Below are 20,307 nucleotides of genomic sequence, written 5' to 3'. Positions count from 1 at the left end.
AAATCAGCTCCCCCTTGATTTATGGCTTCTTTCATGAAAAGCCTCATGTAGCCATTACTTGTGTTAAGTACAAGGGTAGAACTTCTGTTATGAGCCAGTGAAAAACATATGAAATCCATAAATAAATCAACTATTCCCTCTGGTGCACATTTAAAATTGGCGATGTTCATTTTACTTTCAATAGCATTAAGCTGCTTTCTTCCTGTTTAAGGTTTTATTTTACTGTGATTGGAATTCAACATAAAAACAATTGCTCTCCAACCTCCAAATAATAAAATAATTTAGCGCTGGTCTAAACATTTTGAGATGGTGGAAAATGGGCAGTAATAGTTCATCTACTTGGTGCACGCCCTGCGAGTTTCTCCTTTTCAACTGTAAAATAAAGGCAGGCCGGGTGTGTAACCAGTAGCCAATCCTTTGCTTTCTGCTGAATGTTGTAATGGCAACAGAAGGCATCAGGAGGGAAGCCCAACATGACCCCATCGCCACCAGATATTACCGAAGTGTGGATAGCAGCAGTTTGGGCACTGGCTGATGGAGGCAGGCAGGCCAGTTAAGGTAGTGAATTGGTCCATTTTACAGACATCAGAATAAACCTCTGCTGTGCCGGGTGCTAAATTAAGCTGGCTTCCCAGCAGACTCCTGGAGAGATGTGAGCCTTCCTTTTCCTTTTCTGTCACAAGGTAATGGCACTGGTCATCCCCACGATCCCAATGCCAAGATTAGATGCAGTCAAAAGGCTTTGATGTCTTGCCTGCCACCTAAGCACAGCAGGCAATTGTCATTCTTCAAGCCTTATGTATGGCCGAACATATGATGTTTCCAATGCCCTGCCCTTGGTGTCTGTAGCTCCCACCTCTGCCTTCAAAATCTTGCTTCACACTCTTGCAAGGTAACCATCACGTAAAGCAACATTGCATGAGCAGATCCCTGGTCACAATGGCACTCTGCATGGACTCCTCATCCCCTCAATGGCAAGGTTGCCTGTCTTGTCTCCGGGGTCCCTCCTGTTGGCCTTCCTCCTCACTCTCTTCCTTCTTCCGAAATGATTCCTCCTCCTCCTGCTGCTCCTCTTCCCATGGAGGAGCTCCCTTCCTCATCCTCCTCTTGCCCCAGTGCCAGACCCCTTCGCAGTGCCAAGTTATGGAGCGTGCAGCATGTTACAATCAATCAGAATACCCTGGAAAGTGTGTACTGTAGAGCTCCCGCTAAGCGGTAAAGTCACCTGTACTGCATCCTAAGCAGCCCAATGACCTGTTCAACTAGAGTCTTTGTGTGAAGCTGGCTTTTGTTGTACCTTTTCTGGGTGTCTCTGTGCGGTTGCTGTATGGGTGTGAGCAGCCACTTCCTCAGGGGATACCCCTTATCCGAGTAACCATCCTTGCACTTTCAGGGTTGGTTGGAACACTCTCAGCAGGCCTGATTCCCCCTAAAATAAATGAGTCATGGAACCTGCCAGGGTAACAGATGCAAACATGCAGAACCTCTTGCATTGGTCACAGCGTAGCTGCACATACAAAGAGTGATATCCCTTTCGGCTTTTATACCAGTCTACATTCTGTGTGGGCGTCCTTATCGCAACGTTTGTGCAGTTGACCACACCCTGCACCTGGGGAAAGCCAGCTATGGAGGCAGACCCTGTCGCCGTCAGTATCTGAAATGCTGTTTTGAAAGAGGTGACCTTGGTCAGCCTGGCGAAAAGGGCATTGGTTACTGTGCGGACGCACGTGTGCGCTGCTGACTGAGTTAATGATGTAGCTAATTTGCCTTTCATTCCAAGAATCCTAATCTTATTTAAAAACTTGACATGTACTTTAGCAAATTACTTCTAAAACTCAAAGCAGATTGTATTTACTGTAAAAACCAGTACACTTGTCAATCAATTTCAGTCCCCCCTTAAGGAACGACAATAGATGTGTGAGATACAATTTGTTCACTTGAGATACCACATAAGGTGGCTTGGAATGAACTGCAAGCAAAAAAATTAAGGGCCATGGTGAGTTCAACTCCACTGGCAGTGTCAGCTTCTGGCATCCCCTTGACTGCAGATCTTCTTGAAGAAGAGTGCAAAACTCAGCCATAATCTCACAGGATCGATGAGCCTTCTTTTACATTGTCTCTCACTCATATTTAAGTAAGTGACTTTTCCCTGTCGACCCTTTCCAGTGGGAATAGCCTCATTGACCAATATCTCCTTTCTGTGGGCACTCAGAGTCTTGGTTCCCGCTGTCCATGGACCTGTCCACGTGGCATATGGAGCACTTCAGGCTGCTGCTGCACCTGTGCCCCTATGTATTGGGGGGTAGCCTGGTCCTACGCCCATGATCTAGGGAACAATTTTAAACTGTTTTAGGCTTTGAGGCTGCAGTGGAGCCCTATTACTGGCAAGTCTATAGCTGAGCTGAGGGTGCGGCCTGCAGTGGCTCCTCCATGCGTTCCCCCCCCCTCTCTGGCAAAGAATTGCTTTGCTGGCAGGCAAGTGCTGCTTACAAAATGTTGGTACACAACTTCCCTGGACTCTTCCCGAACCAACAGAGGTCACAACTCAATGGAGGAGATGTGGTTTCTCTCAGTTTCGCATATGGAAAGTGCTTGCGAGATGAGATATGAAATTACTGCATCTTTTATAATGGTGACCCTGACTTGAGCGAACCTGCATGCAGGGCCGCAACCCAAGGCCTTCTTAATCCACGACAATATCATACAGGGTGGTGAAGCGACTGGAATTTCAAATTTTCTGCAAAGATTCCTGCCACCATCAGCAGATGAAAATCCAGCCTATTATTCATCTGGATTTTAACATGGAAAAGCTCCAGACAAATCACCTTCAATTGTTAAAAATCTTTGTAAAGTTGTTTTGCCTCTTTATTGGTGCCAAAAATCTCACTGGTAGATGCATGACAGTGACCATAGCTCAACTTTGCCTAAGTATGGAGTGAGAAGCCAGCGATACTTGCTGTGTCCCTTTTGCATCATTCTTAAACAAAGACCAATTCCAAAAGCATAACTGAAGAATAAATGGAAACTTGGACTAATATACATCACAAAATCCTCATGAAAACAAGAAAGATAAAAGGTAGCCAAACAATAATGCCAACCACTGTTTTCAAGAGTTCCACAAATCTCGGACTCAGCGCTGGATAATAAGTGATATCCCAATATTCTGAACAAGAGTGTTGTGCCCTCTGGAGTCATCGGCCACATAACTGGCATCCATAGTCGAGAAATTGGTAACCAAGAGCATTTTCTGGGATGCTATTATCTTATAAAGAATGTTGATGTAAGAAAAACTCAGCATCAGTTTATAAGTGAACAAATTGTATCTCACACATCTACTGTCATTCCTTAAGGGGGAACTGAAATTGATTGACGAGTGTAGTGGTTTTTACAGTAAATGCAATCTACTTTGAGTTTTAGAAGTCATTTGCTAAAGTACAGGTCAAGCTTTTAAATAAGATTAGGATTCTTGGAATGAAAGGCAAATTAGCTAATTGGATTGAAAATCAGCTTAGTGATAGAAAGTAGGAGCGATGATAAAAACAAAAAATTACTCGGAACTATTCAGTAGTGATAAAGTGACACCACCTCTTTTTGTAAAGTTTGCTCGTATCATAAAGCTGTGCCTAGCTGGCAAGTATAAAATAAGTTTATATTATTCAAAGGCATCTGGGGCCATTAAATAGATTGCCTATAAAGGAATTTGAATGTAGATGAATGGAAAATAATCTACATGGGAATCGTGCATTCATTCTATCCAAAATCATTTGGTGCTCTGGGATGGTAGGTCGTCAAGATTCTAATGTACTAGCTTTGATAGTGTTTTCTTACTTACTGTAAATAAAGCAAATCATTATCCCATCTTGGCAAAGAGAAACCAGACAATCCACTCAATTAGAATGTAATACCATTTTTTCACTGTACTGTTACAACCCCATAGAGACTGATAACTTTTAGAAGGGAATTCAAACTTCCAGTTAATTGCTGAATGGGTGACATGACAAGATTTCACATTTTAAGATGTTTACTGTAACAAACAGACTAAAAGCACCATTGACTAAACACTGGGCAAGATATTCAGGTTGGCATGCGGGCACGATCGACAGGCCCAGGAGTGGCCAGGGAACAGACTGCCCCCTGACCATGATTTCATGCTGGCTGGCCAACTGACGGCCAGCTAGTGTGAAACGCATGCTGAGATGCTCAGCGCTGCCTGGGTGGAGGCGGGTGCTGACATAAGTGTGGGTGCGGGGAAGCGCAGAATGAAAACTCCCTGAAGGCAGAGAGCTGTCTCAGGGAGCTGAAGAATTTAAAAGTAATAAATGAAGATTTTAAAGTCCGTAGAAAAATGTCCATCCATCAGGATCAGTCACCTGAACAAAGAACAAAGAAAAGTACAGCACAGGAACAGGCCCTTCGGCCCTCCAAGCCTGCACCGATCATATTGCCCATCAACTAAAACGTTTTGCACTTGCGGGGTCTATATCTCTCTATTCCCATCCTATTCATGTATTTGTCAAGCTGCCTCTTAAACATCACTGTCGTACCTGCTTCCACCACCTCCTCTAGCAGCGAATTCCAGACCCTCACTACCCTCTGTATAAAAAACTTGCTCTGCACATCTCCTCTGTAGTTATCCCCTCCACTTTAAATCTATGTCCCCTAGTAATTGACTCTTCCACCCTGGGAAAAAGCTATCTACTCTATCCATGCCACTCATAATTTTGTAAACTTCCATCAAGTCGGCCCTCAATCTCCGTCGCTCTAGTGAGAACAATCCGAGTTTCTCCAACCTCTCCTCATAGCTAGTAACCTCCAGACCAGGCAGCATCCTGGTAAACCTCCTCTGCACCCTCTCCAATGCCTCCATATCCTTCTGGTAATGTGGCGACCAGAATTGCACGCAATATTTCAAGTGTGGCCTAACCAAGGTTCTATACAACTGCAGCATGACTTCCCAGCTTTTATACTCAATACCCCTGCCAATGAAGGCAAACATGCCATATGCCTTTCTGACTACCTTATCCACCTGCGTTGCTACTTTCGGTGATCTGTGGACCTGTACACCCAGATCCCTCTGCCTGTCAATGCACTTAAGGGTTCTGCCATTTACTGTATAATTCCTGCCTGTATTAGACCTTCCAAAATGCATTACCTCGCATTTGTCCGGATTAAACTCCATCTGCCATTTTTCCGCCCAAGTCTCCAACCGATCTATATCCCGTTGTATCCTTTGACAATCCTCTTCACTATCTGCAAATCCTCCAACCTTAGTGTCGTCTGCAAACTCACTAATTAGTTACATTTTCCTCCAAATCATTTATGTATACTACAAACAGCAAAGGTCCCAGCACTGATCCTTGTGGAACTCCACTAGTCACAGCTCTCCATTCAGAAAAGCACCCTTCCACTGCTACCCTCTTATGACCAAGCCAATTCTGTATCCATCTTGCCAGCTCACCTCTGATCCCATGCGACTTTACCTTCTGTACCAGTCTGCCATGAGGGACATTGTCAAAGGCCTTACTGAAATCCATGTATATAACATCCACTGCCCTTCCACCATTGATCATCTTTGCCACTTCCTCGAAAAACTCGATCAAGTTAGTGAGACATGACCTCCCCTTCGCAAAACCATGCTGCCTCTCACTAAAATGCCCATTTGCTTCCAAATGATAGTGAATCCTGTCACGAAGAATCTTCTCCAATAATTTCCCTACCGCTGATGTAAGGCTCACTGGCCTGTAATTTCCTGGATTATCCCTGATACCCTTCTTAAACAATGGAACAACATTGGCCATTCTCCAGTCCTCACCCGTAGCCAGTGAGAATACAAAGATTTCTGTCAAGGCCCCAGCAATTTCCTCTCTTGCCTCCCTCAGTACAATGGGGTAGATCCCATCTGGCCCTGGGGACTTATCCACCTTAATATTCTTCAAGACGCCTAACACCTCCTCTTTTTTGATCTCAACGTGATCCAGGCTATCTACACACTCTTCCCTAGACAAATCGACCACTAAGTCCTTCTCTTTGGTGAATACTGATGAGAAGTATTCATTTAGTATCTCTCCCATTTCTTCTGGCTCCACACACAGATTCCCACCTTTGTCCCTGAGTGGGCCCACCCTTTCCCTGACTACCCTCTTGTTTTTTACATATGTATAAAAGGCCTTGGGATTTTCCTTAATTCTGGTTGCCAGTGACTTTTCATGACCCCTTTTAGCCCTCCTGACTCCTTGCTTAAGTTTCTTCCCACTTTCTTTGTATTCTCCACGGGCTTCATCTGTTCCCAGCCTTCTAGCCCTTACGAATGCTTCCCTTTTCTTTTTGACTAATCTTACAATATCCTTCATTATCCAAGGTTCCTGAAATATACATGATGAAAATTCGTCCACACATTTTTATTTTTTAAAATTTAATAATGGAAACCTCATCCCGCCCTTGGATGAGGTTTCATCAAAAATGCAAAGTCCGCCCTGGCAGATTTGCCTGTCCGCCAACCATGAGGTTGGATGCAGCAGGAAAAAGTGGGGGCAATTGGAACTTTAATGGGCTTAATTGCCCTCTTGGTTGTCAGCAGACGCGCTTCTGACTTTTGCACGTGCCTACTGCCAAAATATCACACGAGAGCAGGATGACATCGGGACGCTCGCCTGACATCATCATGCGCTGTTTTACGCCCGTGCGGGCTGGATAAGCGCCTGCACGCCGAGCTAAAAATTCTGCCCACCATTTTTGTAAGCTTGGAATCTCTCTTAAGGCCCATTTCCATGACAACATGAGTCACATGGGCCTCACATCCAGGTAGAAATGCTGATTACCTATCCTTGAGAGCCCAACTCTCTTTTACCTTAAAGCATAACTGTTTACAAGCCAACATTCTCAACACTTCTCTGGGGCACTGGAGACTTACAGTCTATTCACTGTTGACACAGAGGCTGCTGCCATTGTCCCTAAGCATTAACACCTTGCACCTTCTTTCCAGTCATATAATGAGCCCCTTTTAATTTCTAACAATCATACCACCCAGGCTTGTTGTCAGGCAGACTTCAGGACAGGTCATATGACACCCTTCACTTTACCTTAAATTAAAGACACAATCTCGAAACATAACAATACAGTAAAGGAGATAAGAGACATCTGCAAACACCACTATAACATACACGCTCCTTAGTAGAGAATTTTTAAAGTTCTTTCAGATTTTTTTTTAAAGAACCCTGGATTAAGTCAATATTTCATTTCTCCATTCTTTCATAATCTAGAGCATTTGGATTTTGCACAGTATTATTCTTGGAGATGAGAATAATTTGCAGTGTTCTGCCTCTGCTAAACAAAAGAGCAAGTTAAATAAGTTCCCATGAACACATTAGACTTTCCTATGCTATTATCACAAACCATAATTTCCAGGTTTTATATCTTTATCAGGAAAGCAGTGAAGGTAATCAGGTTTGTTAAAGAAAATGATGGATTTGCTGAGGTGAAGAGGTTCACAGTGCTAGGGAATTGTTAAAATCTACCTTGCTTGAAGTTGAGTAAGACAACCTGGAGATGTACAGCAATGTGTTGGTTTCATTGTTTCTTTATTATTTTAATATTAATACAAGTCATATATCTTGAATTGAGTCAGGTCATCAGTTGTTTTGTATGTTCACCTCACTGAAAATAATTTAGCATAACTTATTCTTCCTGACCAACTCTCAGAGCAATTGAAGCAATATGTATGTGAAAGACACACATATTCGGTTTAGGTCACAAAAGTTGACATAGGACAGCGTAAGTCAACTCCCATAAAAATGAGACGCTCAGCCCTATCAGAGGAGTGACTGATACTGATGAACCAAAGAGAGCATCTACCTGCATACTTCTCAAGTTACCTTAACACTAATGTAACAGCAGCAAAAGGCAAAATGTGAAACACATTAATCAATTACACTGACAGTTGATCTTTTTAATCCAATCAAAGTTCTGGTGATGTCAAGATAAATACGATCATTCAATTTATTATTACACAGCCAAGCATGTTTTGTAAATGTACAGAGGCATCAAAATTCTTGAATGCAAGTTGAAGTAATGGGAAATAATATTAGTCTCTACACAGGCTGATGTTATAAATCTCCTCCAGTCACTGATCATTTTAATTACAATTACATGCATCATCTTCTTAACTGTTAAAACAACTTTGATACCCCTTTAAACTACACTCAATTAATTTACTAAAAGGTATGTGTATAAATTTTAATTGCACATATTAAATATATTTAAATTGTTCAGAATGCTGGTATAAAACAGCAACATACTAGATATTCTAGATAAATTTGAGAATGCCCCTGTAAATGATAAAGATGTAAAACCTGGAAATTATGGTTTGTGATAATAGCATAGGAAAGTCTAATGTGTCCATGGGAACTTATTTAACTTGCTCTTCTGTTTAGCAGAGGCAGAACACTGCAAATTATTCTCATCTCCAAGAATAATACTGTACAAAATCCAAAATGCTCTAGATTATGAAAGAATGGAGAAATGAAATATTGACTTAATCCAGGGTTCTTTAAAAAGATCTGAAAGAACTTTAATAATTCTCTATTAAGGAGTGTGTATATTTTGGTGGTTTTTCCAATAAAATCAAACAACATAAACTACTTAATATAAAAAAATAGCAGCATAAGTTGTAGCAAAGTGATCCTGAACTTGCCTGTGATAAAATGCTGCTCCTGTCAGAATCATGGAGTATTCATTGGTCCATTTTGACGTGTACCCCCATCGCCCTTTACTGTTGTCCCAGTAATGACTCCTGGCTGGGTAACCAACGATACGGTCTGGGAAACCGTGCCATACAATGAAGGCAAAATCAACCTAAGAATAAGACGATAAGGTCAACAATCTGGTTCTATAGTCAAAAACTCAAATACAGGCATCTGGGAACAGATCCTTTCCTCTGCTTTGGTGACTAGCAATGGCAGTGTTCACATTCCAGTAAGACAAACATGGATTAAAATCTTTGCAGCATAAGTTTTGGGGGTTCTAAGAAGGAAAAAGAAAGAAGCAATAAAATTAATGAAACTTCCTCCACAAAATAGAGGAGAGGAAATAGTCACATTACATGCTTTTCAATGTACCGCCTTCAATGCCTGTACATCCTTTCTTTAATATGGAGACCAAAACTGCACACAATACTCCAGATGCGGTCTCACCAAAACTCGGTACAACTGTAGCAAGATTTCTTTATTTTTGTACTTCAATCCCCTTGCAATAAAGACCAACATGCCATTTGCCTCCCTAATTGCCTGCTGCATCTGCATGCTAACTTTCTTCATCCCTCACACAAGCACACTCAAGTCCCTTTGAACATCAACACTTACAAGTTGATCAGCTTTTTTATTCTTATGGCCAAAGTGAATAACTTTACATTTCCCTATAATTATGTTCCATCTGTCATCTTGCTTCCCATTCACCTAACCTGTCCACATCTCTTTGCAGCCTCTCTGTGTCCTCCCAGCAGCTTGCCTTTCCATTTAGTTTGGTATCATCAGCAAACTTAGCTACATTAATCTCTATCTTTTCATCTATTCTAAAGCATTAATATAGAGTGTAAATAACTGAGGCCCCAGCACTGATCCTTGCAGTAGTCCACTATTCACTACCTGCCAACTTGAAAATGCCCATTTATGTCCACTCTCTTTTTTATCCATTAACCAATCCTCTATCCATGCTAATATATTACTCCCAATTCCATGAGTGCATATTGGCCCATGAACTTTATTTTGTTTTCATTTATGCAATGTGGGCATCACTGGCTAGGCCAGCATTTATTATCCATCCCTAATTGCCCTTGAGAAGGTGGTGCTGAGCTGCCTTCTTGAACCGCTGCAGTCCCTATGGTGTAGGTACACCCACAGTGCTGTTAGGGAGGGAGTTCCAGGATTTTGACCCAGTGACAGTGAAGGAACGGTGATATATTTCCAAGTCAGGATGGTGAGTGGCTTGGAGGAGAATTTATAGGTGGTGATGTTCCCATGTGTCTGCTGCCCTTGTCCTTCTAGATGGTAGCAGTCATGGGTTTGAAAGGTACTGCCTAAGGAGCCTTGGCAGGTTTCTGCAATGCATCTTGTAGATGGTACACACACTGCTGCCACTGTTCGTTGGTGGTGGAGGGAACGAATGTTTGTGGAAGACATGCCGATTGAGCTGGCTGCTTTGTCCTGGATGATGTCAAGATCCTTGAGTGCTGTGGGAGCTGCACTCATTCAGGCAAGTGGAGGGTATTTCATCTCACTCCTGACTTGTGCCTTCGTAGGTGGGGAGTTAGGTGGTGAGTTACTCGCCCGAGGATTCCTAGCCTCTGACCTGTTCTTGTAGCCACAGTATTTGTATGGCTAGTCTGGTTCAGTTAACAGGATGTAACTCCCAGGATATTGATAGTAGGGGATTCAGTGATGGTAATGCCATTGAATGTCAAGGGAAATGGTTAGATTCTCTCTTGTTGGAGGTGGCCATTGCCTACAAGAGAAATCCAGGTATATTACATCTACTGGTTCCCCTTTGTCTTCCCTACTAGTTACATCCACAAGAAACTCTAATAAATTTGTCAAACAAGATATCCTTTAGTAAAGCCATGTTGATTTGTTCTAAACGTACTATGCTTTTCTAAGTGTACTGTTCAGACTTCCTTAATAATAGATTCTAGCATTTCCCCACCAACTGATGTTAGGCTAATTGGCCTGTAGTTCACTCTTTTCTCTCTCCCTCCCTTCTTGAAAAGTGGTGTTACATTTACCAACTTCCAATGTAATGGGGCCATTTCTGAATCTAGGGAGTTTTGGAAAATCATAACTAGCACATGCACTATCTCTGCAGCTATCTCTTTTAGATCCTAGGGTGTAAGTCATCAGGTCCGTGGATTTGTTGCATTTTAGTCTCTCAAGTTTCTCCAATAATTTATCTCTGCTGATATCAATTTCCCAAATTTCCTCACTCTTTTCACTCTCTCGGCTATTGTCTATTCCTGGTATGGAACTTGTTTCTTCTACTGTGAAGACAGACACAAAATATTTGTTCAATGCCCCTTCCATTTTCTCGTTCCCCATGATAATTTCTCCTGTTGCTGCTTTGAAGGGATCAGCATTTACTTTAGCTACTCTATTTCTTTTTATATGCATTTAAAAACTCAGGGATTTTAAAATATTTTTGGCTAATTTACTCTCATATTCTATTTTTTCCCTTTTTATCAACTTTTTGGTGTCCCTTTGCTGGTTTCTAAAACACTCCTAATCCTCAGACACACTGCTGTTGTTTTGCAACAGTTTGATCCAATGCTATCCTTAATTTCCTGAGGGAGTCACGGATGGGTCTTTCTTGCTGAGTATTTGTTCTTCCATGGAATGTATTTTTGTTGAACATTTTGAATTGTTTCTTTGCATTTTTCCCATTGCTCATTTACCTCCATACCTTTTAGTCTATTTACCCAATTAACCTTAGTTAGTTCTCCCCTCATACCTACGTAACTGGCTTTGTTTAAATTTAAGATTTTTGTTTGTGATTGGAATATGTCACTCTCAAACTTAACGTGGTATTGAATGGTATTATGGTCATTATTTCCCAGTTGATTTTTTACTGTGAAATTAATAATTAACCCCACTTCATTAAACAATACTAGATCTAAGATAGCTTTATCCCTAGTCAGTTCCACGATATTCTGCTCCAAGAAACTGTCATAAAAACATTTTACAAACTCATCCTGTAGACCATTCTTGTGAATTTGATTGTCCCAGTCTACATGAAGATAAAAGTCCCCCACAATTATTACATTTCCTTTGATACAGGCACCAGTTATTTCTTGTTTAATGCTTTGCCCAATGGTAAAGCTACTGTTAGGGGGAACAACTCCCACCAGTGTTTTCTGACTCTTGCTATTTCTAATTTCTAACCATACTGATTCTACTTCATGACCTTCATAATCTTTTCTCAGTACATCCTTAGGTCATTCTTTACTATAAGGACTACCTCCCCTCCTTTGCCATTGTCTGTCTGTCTTTCCGAAATAGTGTGTACCCTGGTTGCAAATGAAGATGTAAACAACAGGCGGGAGGTGAGGTTGGCTGGGCACTCGGCCCCCTGTTTTTCAGACGAGTGCCTCTCCGCCCTCCTGGAGGAGGTGGCTGCCAGAAGGGACCCCTTGTCCCCAGAGATGGGAGGAGGAGGCTTCTGCACCTCACAAGGAAGGCATGGGAAGAAGTGGCAGCCTGGGTGAGCAGCCACGTTGTGGTGTGGTGCAGCTGGGCGCAATGCCGGAAGCGCTTCAATGACCTGCTGTGCTCGGGAAGGGTGAGCATCGTGCTGGCATGGGTCAGTGTGTTGAATTGTTTTGGGCTGGCCATCCTCCCATGGAGCTCGGGGGTGTTAGAGTCTGAGCGCCAACTGTTAATCACACCGGAGCTGGCCAAGGGGGTGAGCCCTGACTACTTTGACTCAGTGCCTTGCGCCTTGAGGGCCACGACTTGGATGTGCCCTGCGGGGTGTTCCTCATGTGGGGTTGGCCAGGCTGCAATGGGGCTGCAGGTCGAGGGTGGACTAATTGATGGTCCTCTATCCTTTCAGGAGAAGACATCCCAAAACAATATTGAGAGGTTGCAGGCTGGCAGGGGACCCCCACACCTCCTGATCCTCTCCAAGGTAGGAGGAGGAGGCCTTGGAGCTCGGGAGACGCCATGCACCTCGAGTCAGCCGGCCGCAGAGAGGCTGGGGTGTCAGACGAGTGCACTGAGGTGAGAGTTTCAAATGCTGCACCTATCAATGATGAGATGACACAGGAGCCTCCAGACTGGAGTCCCCATTGATCATTGAAAGATGATGGCACCATGATGCAGATCTCCACTGTCTCACCAGGGTACCTGGCATGCACAGTGACAGTGTGATGACTTAAACTAATGACATGTCCTCGTTCTCCCTTAGATCTGCCACCAAGCAGCCAAGTGCAGAACCTCCAGGAGCTCCTCCTGACACTGGAGGACCACCAGGCTCCAGAAGCACCTGTGTCACACCCACTCTCTGAACCAGGCACCAGTGCAGATACCAGCACCTCAGAGGGCATTAGTTCAGCGGCTAGTAGCTCGGTGCACAATGGTGAGGGCATTTCACAAGTGCTTGAGGTGCAGGTGGAGGCAGAGAGTGCCCAGAGGGCTGGCAGTCAGAGGGCTGCTGGAGACCAGGATGATGCTCGGTTGAAGGCTGATGATGGGCCTATTGAGTTGTCCATTAGGCAGCAGATGCTGGATATTCCGATGAGTGTGCGGGAGGATCTGGCGGAGATCCATGAGGGTATGTGTGTCATGTTCTCCATTGTGGAGGAGTCCCTGTGGAGCCTGAGCACTGTGTTGACCATCAGGGCCGAGCGCAATTCCTTTCATGGAGAAAGTGGTGACTCTCGTGGAGAGGCTGCTCCAGGAGCAGAATCAGGGGTTCCTGGGAATGCGCTCAGACCTGCAGCCCTCACACAAACAAAGACCTCAGGCGGTCAGTGTCCATGTGTGAGATGGATGAGGCACCCAGTATGCCAGCTAGGTGCCCATCCATCAATGGTTAGCAGGGAGGTGCAGAGCGACCTCACGTTGGCGCACCAGCTGCCTGTTGGTCTCTGCGGGCTCCTCTCAGGGCTCTCTGGGTGATGGCAGCAGCTCCTCCGTCAGTGACCGTGGCCTCCCAGGCGGGGCCAGCACAAGCTCCACTGACCAGAAGACGGCTGCCAAGGTTATCAAGGCCAACAGGACAGCAGAGTGAGCAGGCTGCCTCCAATGCTGGTGCCAGCGAAGGGGGAGCACCTAGATATAGCACCCACAAACGTAAGTTTATAGCACCTTAAGCACAAGAGGGACTGGTCACAGGTGATCTTTTGTTCTCCCATTTTGTTTTACTTTTTTTAATGGTGTGACCATCAACACCGGATATTGTTCTGTTCAATAATCTGTGAGGTCCAACATTAAATTACATTTGCTTTTGTGTATTTGGCTCGAGTATGCTTCATTTGTTTTGTAGGTGCAGGGTAGACCAGTATGTCATGCTGGACATGGGTGGCTCAAAACCTTATTGCACAGGCACTGAGTATCTTGGGGGCAAAGGAAAGGATCATTTCTGTGACCCAGGATGTTGGCGGCAGCCCTGGCATGAGGTGTAACTTTTACTTGGTAGCCTTAGCTGTAGGAGCGTTGGTTCAAAGTGTCCCTGGTGTCCCTGCCTCCCTGGAGTTTTCAGAGGTCTGGCTTGAAGCCCTCATTGTGCTCCTCACTGTGCTCCTCACTGTGTTCCTCATTGTGCTCCTCATTGTGCTCCTCACCGTGCTCCTCATTGTGCTCCTCATTGTGCTCCTCACTGTGCTCCTCATTGTGCTCCTCACCGTGCTCCTCATTGTGCTCCTCACCATGCTCCTCACCGTGCTCCTCACTGTGCTCCTCACCGTGCTCCTCCTTGTGCTCCTCATTGTGCTCCTCACTGTGCTCCTCACTGTGTTCCTCATTGTGCTCCTCACCGTGCTCCTCATTGTGCTCCTCATTGTGCTCCTCATTGTGCTCCTCACCGTGCTCCTCATTGTGCTCCTCATTGTGCTCCTCATTGTGCTCCTCACTGTGCTCCTCATTGTGCTCCTCATTGTGCTCCTCACCGTGCTCCTCATTGTGCTCCTCACCGTGCACCTCACCGTGCTCCTCACCGTGCTCCTCACCGTGCTCCTCACCGTGTTCCTCATTGTGCTCCTCATTGTGCTCCTCATTGTGCTCCTCATTGTGCTCCTCATTGTGCACCTCATTGTCCTCCTCATCGTGTTCCTCATTGTTCTCCTCATTGTGCTCCTCACCATGCTCCTCACTCTGCTCCTCATTGTGCTCCTCACCGTGCTCCTCATTATGCTCCTCATTGTGCTCCTCATTGTGCTCCTCACAGTGCTCCTCATTGTGCTCCTCACCGTGCTCCTCATTGTGCTCCTCATTGTGCTCCTCATTGTGCTCCTCATTGTGCTCCTCATTGTGCTCCTCATTGTGCACCTCACCGTGCTCCTCACCGTGCTCCTCATTGTGCTCCTCATTGTGCACCTCACCGTGCTCCTCACCGTGCTCCTCACCGTGCTCCTCATTGTGCTCCTCATTGTGCTCCTCATTGTGCTCCTCATTGTGCACCTCACCGTGCTCCTCACCGTGCTCCTCATTGTGCTCCTCATTGTGCTCCTCATTGTGCACCTCACCGTGCTCCTCACCGTGCTCCTCATTGTGCTCCTCATTGTGCTCCTCACCGTGCACCTCACCGTGCTCCTCACCGTGCTCCTCATTGTGCTCCTCACCGTGCTCCTCACCATGCTCCTCATTGTGCTCCTCATTGTGCTCCTCATTGTGCTCCTCATTGTGCTCCTCATTGTGCTCCTCACTGTGCTCCTCACCGTGCTCCTCATTGTGCTCCTCATTGCGCTCCTCATTGTGCTCCTCATTGTGCACCTCACCGTGCTCCTCACCGTGCTCCTCACCGTGCTCCTCACCGTGCTCCTCACTGTGCTCCTCATTGTGCTCCTCACCGTGCTCCTCACCGTGCTCCTCACCGTGCTCCTCACCGTGCTCCTCATTGTGCTCCTCATTGTGCTCCTCATTGTGCTCCTCATTGTGCTCCTCACCGTGCTCCTCATTGTGCTCCTCATTGTGCTCCTCATTGTGCTCCTCACTGTGCTCCTCATTGTGCTCCTCATTGTGCTCCTCATTGTGCTCCTCATTGTGCTCCTCACCGTGTTCCTCACCGTGCTCCTCATTGTGCTCCTCATTGAGCTCCTCATTGTGCTCCTCATTGTGCTCCTCACTGTGCTCCTCACTGTGCTCCTCATTGTGCTCCTCACCGTGCTCCTCATTGTGCTCCTCACCGTGTTCCTCACCGTGCTCCTCATTGTGCTCCTCACCGTGCTCCTCATTGTGCTCCTCACCGTGTTCCTCACCGTGCTCCTCACCGTGCTCCTCATTGTGCTCCTCATTGTGCTCCTCACCGTGCTCCTCATTGTGCTCCTCACTGTGCTCCTCACCGTGCTCCTCACCGTGCTCCTCACCATGCTCCTCATTGTGCTCCTCATTGTGCTCCTCATTGTGCTCCTCATTGTGCTCCTCACCGTGCTCCTCATTGTGCTCCTCACTGTGCTCCTCACCGTGCTCCTCACCGTGCTCCTCATTGTGCTCCTCATTGTGCTCCTCACTGTGCTCCTCACCGTGCTCCTCACCGTGCTCCTCATTGTGCTCCTCATTGTGCTCCTCATTGTGCTCCTCACCGTGCTCCTCATTGTGCTCCTCACTGTGCTCCTCACCGTGCTCCTCATTGTGCTCCTCATTGTGCTCCTCATTGTGCTCCTCACCGTGCTCCTCACCGTGCTCCTCACCGTGCTCCTCATTGTGCTCCTCACCGTGCTCCTCACTGTGCTCCTCATTGTGCTCCTCACCGTGCTCCTCACCGTGCTCCTCACCGTGCTCCTCATTGTGCTCCTCATTGTGCTCCTCACCGTGCTCCTCATTGTGCTCCTCATTGTGCTCCTCATTGTGCTCCACATTGTGCTCCTCACCGTGCTCCTCATTGTGCTCCTCATTGTGCTCCTCATTGTGCTCCTCACCGTGCTCCTCATTGTGCTCCTCATTGTCCTCCTCATTGTGCTCCTCATTGTGCTCCTCATTGTCCTCCTCATTGTGCTCCTCATTGTGCTCCTCATTGTGCTCCTCATTTGCTGCTCATTGTGCTCCTCCTCGTGCTCCTCACCGTGCTCCTCATTGTGCTCCTCACCATGCTCCTCACTGTGCTCCTCACCGTGCTCCTCATTGTGCTCCTCATTGTGCTCCTCATTGTGCTCCTCATTGTGCTCCTCATTGTGCTCCTCATTCTGCTCCTCATTGTGCTCCTCACCGTGCTCCTCACCGTGTTCCTCACCGTGCTCCTCATTGTGCTCCTCATTGTGCTCCTCACCGTGCTCCTCACTGTGCTCCTCACCGTGCTCCTCATTGTGCTCCTCATTGTGCTCCTCATTGTGCTCCTCATTGTGCTCCTCATTGTGCTCCTCATTGTGCTCCGCATTGTGCTCCTCACCGTGCTCCTCACTGTGCTCCTCACCGTGCTCCTCATTCTGCTCCTCACTGTGCTCCTCATTGTGCTCCTCACCGTGCTCCTCATTGTGCTTCTCATTGTGCTCCTCACTGTGCTCCTCACCGTGCTCCTCATTGTGCTCCTCACCGTGCTCCTCACCGTGCTCCTCACCGTGTTCCTCACCGTGCTCCTCATTGTGCTCCGCACCATGTTCCTCATTCTGCTCCTCATTGTGCTCCTCACCGTGCTCCTCATTGTGCTCCTCATTGTGCTCCTCATTGTGCTCCTCACCGTGCTCCTCATTGTGCTCCTCATTGTGCTCCTCATTGTGCTCCTCATTGTGCTCCTCATTGTGCTCCTCATTGTGCTCCTCACCGTGCTCCTCATTGTGCTCCTCACCGTGCTCCTCACTGTGCTCCTCATTGTGCTCCTCACCGTGCTCCTCATTGTGCTCCTCACCGTGCTCCTCACCATGCTCCTCATTGTGCTCCTCACCGTGCTCCTCATTGTGCTCCTCATTGTGCTCCTCACCGTGCTCCTCATTGTGCTCCTCACCGTGCTCCTCACCGTGCTCCTCATTGTGCTCCTCATTGTGCTCCTCATTGTGCTCCTCATTTGCTGCTCATTGTGCTCCTCCTCGTGCTCCTCACCGTGCTCCTCACCGTGCTCCTCATTGTGCTCCTCACCGTGCTCCTCATTGTGCTCCTCATTGTGCTCCTCATTGTGCTCCTCACCGTGCTCCTCACCGTGCTCCTCACCGTGCTCCTCACTGTGCTCCTCATTGTGCTCCTCACCGTGCTCCTCATTGTGCTCCTCATTGTGCTCCTCATTGTGCTCCTCATTGTGCTCCTCACCGTGCTCCTCACCATGCTCCTCATTGTGCTCCTCATTTGCTGCTCATTGTGCTCCTCCTCGTGCTCCTCACCGTGCTCCTCACCGTGCTCCTCATTGTGCTCCTCACCGTGCTCCTCACCGTGCTCCTCACCGTGCTCCTCACTGTGCTCCTCATTGTGCTCCTCACCGTGCTCCTCATTGTGCTCCTCATTGTGCTCCTCATTGTGCTCCTCATTTGCTGCTCATTGTGCTCCTCCTCGTGCTCCTCACCGTGCTCCTCACCGTGCTCCTCATTGTGCTCCTCACCGTGCTCCTCATTGTGCTCCTCATTGTGCTCCTCATTGTGCTCCTCACCGTGCTCCTCACCGTGCCCCTCATTGTGCTCCTCACCGTGCTCCTCATTGTGCTCCTCATTGTGCTCCTCATTGTGCTCCTCACCGTGCTCCTCACCATGCTCCTCATTGTGCTCCTCATTTGCTGCTCATTGTGCTCCTCCTCGTGCTCCTCACCGTGCTCCTCACCGTGCTCCTCATTGTGCTCCTCACCGTGCTCCTCACCGTGCTCCTCACCGTGCTCCTCACTGTGCTCCTCATTGTGCTCCTCACCGTGCTCCTCATTGTGCTCCTCATTGTGCTCCTCACCGTGCTCCTCACAGTGCTCCTCACTGTGCTCCACATTGTGCTCCTCACTGTGCTCCTCATTGTGCTCCTCACTGTGCTCCTCACTGTGCTCCTCATTGTGCTCCTCACCGTGCTCCTCATTGTGCTCTTCATTGTGCTCCTCACCGTGCTCCCCTTCTGACTCACTACTGGATTCATCATCTGTGGCCTGTGCAGCTGTGTCAAGACTCTCTTCCTCCAGTGGGTCCCCCCTTACCAGTGCCAGATTGTGGAGAGTGCAGCATGCAGCCACTATCAGTGATACCCGCTCTGGGGGACACTGGAGTGCATCCCCTGAGCGGTCCAGGCATCGGAAGCGCATCTTGAGAAGACCAATAGTTCTCTCCACCACAGCCCTTGTGGTGCCGTGGCTCCTATTGTACCACTGCTCAGCCTCTGTTCTTGGGTGTCAGAGAGGCGTCATGAGCCACCTTCTGAGGGGATAGCCCTTGTCACCCAGCAGCCATCCATCCAGCCGGGCTGGAGCACTGAAGAGCCTCAGCACCTGGGAGTGTCTGAGGATGTAGGTGTTGTGGGAGCTGCCTGGGTACCTTGCACAGACTTGTAAAATCAGCATCCTGTGGTCACACACTATCTGCACGTTCATGGAGTGGAAGCCCTTCCTGTTGACGAAGGCACCCGGTTGACCTGCTGGTGCCTTGATGGCCACATGTGTACAGTCTATAGCACCCTGGACACGGGGGAAGCCAGCAATGGCTGTGAAGCCTCTGGCTCGCTGTGTCTGGCTGGCCTCGTCTGTACAGAAATGATAGAAAGTCAATAGCCGCCTGAACAGAGCTTCTGACACCAGCTCGACGTAACTGTGGACAGCTGACTGGGAGACTCACACAGATCCCCCACTGAGCCCTGGAAAGAGCTGGAGGCATAGAAGTTGAGGGCCACTGTGACGTTCAGAGCCGGTGGCATGGGGTGTCCACCCACACAGTGGGAGCTGATCTCAGGCCCAATTATCTGACAAATACAAGTCGCTGTCTCCCTAGAGAGGCAGACCCTCCTTCGGCATTGCACCTCGGACATACTGAGGTAGCTGCATCGCTGCCGGTAAACCCTGGCAGCAGGATAGTGGCGTCATCTGCAGCCCCTTCTGCCTTGGACTACCTGCTGGCCCTGCACCCCTTGTGCCCGCGCCTCTCCCCCCACAGCTCCCTCCCGTGGAAGCTGCATTGGGACATCTGGCCTAGAATCGGAGACCACAATCCCCATTAGCAGGGTAAGGGAAGGCTGTCTGATACCTGGAAGGATCCACATGGTCTGAATAGTCCGGGGGCCTGGAAGACGCCAATGAGTCCTGAAATGAAGCCTGGAAATGCTAATAATGAAGCCCCGATCAGAGATTAAGCTGCCAAATACCAATAAGTAACCAGCAGCAAAGTATCTCCAAAACTCTTCACTACTCACACTGACAATGCTGCCGACCCTTTTTATCCCACCCGTGGATGAGGCTTTGCAAATTGTGGGCTGCCCCGCCTGCCCGTTTTCCCCTTTCTACAAGCGGAAAATCGCATGGGCAACGTTAATTTGCCACCAGTTGGGTTGTCCAGGGCCTTAACTTAATGGCAGGCTCGGCTCCAACTCCCGCACACACCCGCCGACCAAAATATTGCATGAGTGCGCGATGATGTTGGGACGCTTGCCCGACATCATCGTGCCTCATTTTACACTCATTTGGGTTAGGCACGCGCCCACCCAACAAGAGGAAAATTCTGCCCCAAGA

At 47.5% G+C, this 20,307-nt stretch overlaps 1 protein-coding gene across 1 annotated transcript in view; it reads right to left on the bottom strand.

Moving 5' to 3' along the window:
* LOC121278141 (exostosin-1-like) overlaps nt 1-20,307 on the bottom strand; it is a 728,729-nt gene that overhangs the window by 55,228 nt on the left and 653,194 nt on the right. The window contains exon 10 of the mRNA XM_041188253.1: nt 8,690-8,850. Within this exon, the coding sequence (XP_041044187.1) occupies nt 8,690-8,850 (161 nt within the window). The remainder of the gene's footprint in view (nt 1-8,689; nt 8,851-20,307) is intronic.

The sequence above is a fragment of the Carcharodon carcharias genome, chromosome 5 (assembly GCF_017639515.1).
Source record: "Carcharodon carcharias isolate sCarCar2 chromosome 5, sCarCar2.pri, whole genome shotgun sequence".
Lineage (NCBI taxonomy): Eukaryota > Metazoa > Chordata > Chondrichthyes > Lamniformes > Lamnidae > Carcharodon > Carcharodon carcharias.
The sequence above is the reverse complement of the archived record's forward strand: the minus strand, read 5'-3'. Positions and strand labels throughout refer to the sequence as shown.